The sequence below is a fragment of the Echinops telfairi genome, unplaced genomic scaffold (assembly GCF_000313985.2).
Source record: "Echinops telfairi isolate 266 unplaced genomic scaffold, ASM31398v2 ScPeMD7_7420;HRSCAF=8458, whole genome shotgun sequence".
NCBI lineage: Eukaryota > Metazoa > Chordata > Mammalia > Afrosoricida > Tenrecidae > Echinops > Echinops telfairi.
In genome coordinates, this window is record NW_022111320.1 from 4,217,709 (window position 1) to 4,220,247 (window position 2,539).

General features: G+C 47.7%; 1 protein-coding gene across 3 annotated transcripts in view; it reads left to right on the plus strand.

Annotated features, from left to right (window-relative positions):
* The first annotated feature begins 2,321 nt into the window (after window positions 1–2,321).
* The window catches only part of MLF1 (myeloid leukemia factor 1), a 39,842-nt gene continuing 39,624 nt past the window's right edge, over window positions 2,322–2,539 (plus strand). For all 3 annotated transcript variants that reach the window (XM_004704120.4, XM_004704121.4, XM_045297715.1), the window contains exon 1: window positions 2,322–2,454. In XM_004704120.4, coding sequence (XP_004704177.2) covers window positions 2,408–2,454 — 47 coding nt within the window. In that variant the 5' untranslated portion in view covers window positions 2,322–2,407. The remainder of the gene's footprint in view (window positions 2,455–2,539) is intronic.

The following is a 2,539-nucleotide window of genomic DNA, read 5'->3' on the forward strand; positions in this document are numbered from 1 at the left end:
TGCCTCCTAGCTCTTTCCTCTATTTCCTTTGACTTTCCTCTTGTCCCACTATCATGTTCAGCCTTCATTTGGGTTTCAATAATTCCTCTTGGTTACATTACCCTTGATCATGCACTACACCCTCACCACCAATTTGGATCACTTGTGGTTCCCTTGTCCCTGGGTTTGTTAACACCACTACCTTTCTCCCCACCTCCCCCTCTCCCATGTCCCCCTGGAACTGTCGGTCCTGTTATTTTCTCCTCCAGATTGTTCACCCAGCCTATCTTATTTAGACAGACCTGCAGAGATGATAACATGTACACAAACAAGACAGCAAAACCAAGCAACAACAACAAAAAACATCAACAAGCCAATGACAAAAACAAAACAAAACACAACAATAAGAAAGAAAAGCTTGTAGTATTTTCCAGTGGAGTCTATTGGGTCACCAAGCCCTGGCCCCAAAGTCTATTTTTGGTATTCCCTGGGGACTTCGTTGCTCTGTTCCCCCTTGCTGTTCTGTTCCACACCCATGAGATCAGATTGGGTGTAATTCCCACACTGTGTCTCCAGTGTTGTCCTCTGTAAGGCTATGGGTCAGTAAGACAGGGATGTCCTGTCTTACAGTGGGGCCGGCCAAGTGGTCTTCTAAAACCTTATTCTTATGATGAGGGCAACAAATATACAATTGTGTTTGTCACAATGGATGGATGTATGGATTGTGATAAGAGTTGCATAAGCCCCCAGTACAATGATTTAAAGAAAAAAACTGTTTTTAAAATCTTCTTAGACTCTGTAAGAGAGCAAATTGTTTCTGACCTTAAACAATAATTTTGATTTGAAAGCACTGAGGACTGTGCAGATATGTGTGTGTCCTTTGAGCTTCATGTTGAGGCCTAAGGAGAAGGAAATATCCCTGGGAGGAGGAGCTGGGCCATCCTAATATGGGCTGTGAAGTCTACTCTACTTCATGCCCTAGTCTCAGGGAAAGTAGGCTGCCTGAGAACTTGGCTTAACATCAGGGTGGTAAAAGGTCCAAAGGATCACATTTCAGGCTCCCAAAATAACCCGACAGTACTCCTGCTACTTCCAAATGAGGCCCTGCACTCTTCTTCACACTGGCAGAGTGCCACCCTTCAGGCCGGGTGACAGGAGGCCTTGCTGAGCATCGGATGCCCCTCCATTTCCACAGGCCAGTTGCTATAACAAGTGTGAGAACCCACAGAATTAAAGATGGACCTGCCAGGGCCCTTTTCTTTCTTAGAGCTTTCTTACTCTCTTTTCTTTATCTCTTCTTCTTGGTTTCTTCCTCCACCTGTTCTCTATCCCTGGAAGGCCCCACGACAGTGTTTTCAAAAACTCAGTCATTTGTGTGGCATTGTCATATTTATTTTACACCCAGAGTCCCCTTGTATTATTTCTTTAAATTCATTCATTTTCACTAAAACTTGAAATGGGTATAATTGCCTTAGACTTAAAACCAGTTCCACTTGCTATAACTAAGGGCCAGTAGCCTTGAGTCAGTTCTGCTTCCTGGACCCCCGGTGTGTCAGAGGAGAACTGTATTGCATAGATTTTCCAGGGGTTGATTTTTCAGACGTTCTCCTCATCATTCTCCTGAGGCACTTCTGTGTGGTCTGAAACAGCCAACCTTCCTGAGCCCTGTAGGAAAACAACAATACACCGTAACTTAATTTTAAGGGGTTACGGCTATTTGATGTGACACAGTGGTTTCAATTATTCAGCGACTAACTGAAAGGCCAGTGAACCACGGGCTGCTCTTTGGGAGAAAGATATGGCATTCAGCTTCTGGGAAAACACAGCTTTGGAAACAAGGGGCAATTTTCCTCTGCCCTGTAGGATCGCTGGGAGTTGGGATCTACTGCAGGGGATTGATTTGGGTTTTGGTTTTGACCAGCCACAGTGTTTCAGATACGGGACTCCTTGTGTTTCACGGAATTTGGCCCCTGGATGGGATCCGCATATGCCCTGTTTTAGCCCACGTTTTAACCCAGTTCCATTTTCGTGAAAAGAGACATGAAGTTTACAGCCTGGGACGATTTGCTCAGCGTCATACAGAAGGCGATCGAATGGTTCGGCTCGTGAAACCCGGAGAAGCATCTTCCCCAGCCCTCAAGAGGCTACGCGATGGTTGCGAAGCCTCCAGATGCCAAACTTCACTCCTTCTGTGTTGGTTTCCGTCGTCATGGCAGCGGGGCATTGTTCACGCCCCTCTTGGTGACGTAGGGGACCGTTGACCAATAGAAAAGCACCTTCGCGTCACCCTCCGCCTCTCCCCACCGGCGCGGCTTTAGTTGCCTTAGGAGAAGCGTTGCTGGAGAGGTGGTAGGTCCGGGCGCGGCCGCGGCGAGTGACATCGTTTACCAACCCGCCCGCCACCGCGACCACCTTGAGGAGAACCACCATGTTCCGGATGCTAAGCAGCAGCTTTGAGGAGGACCCTTTCTTCTCGTGAGTTTGGCGGCGAAGGGAAGGGGAGAGCGCGTTCGCGCGCGGGAAATTCTTGAAGGGGAAAACAAGTTTTAGAGGCTCGAGG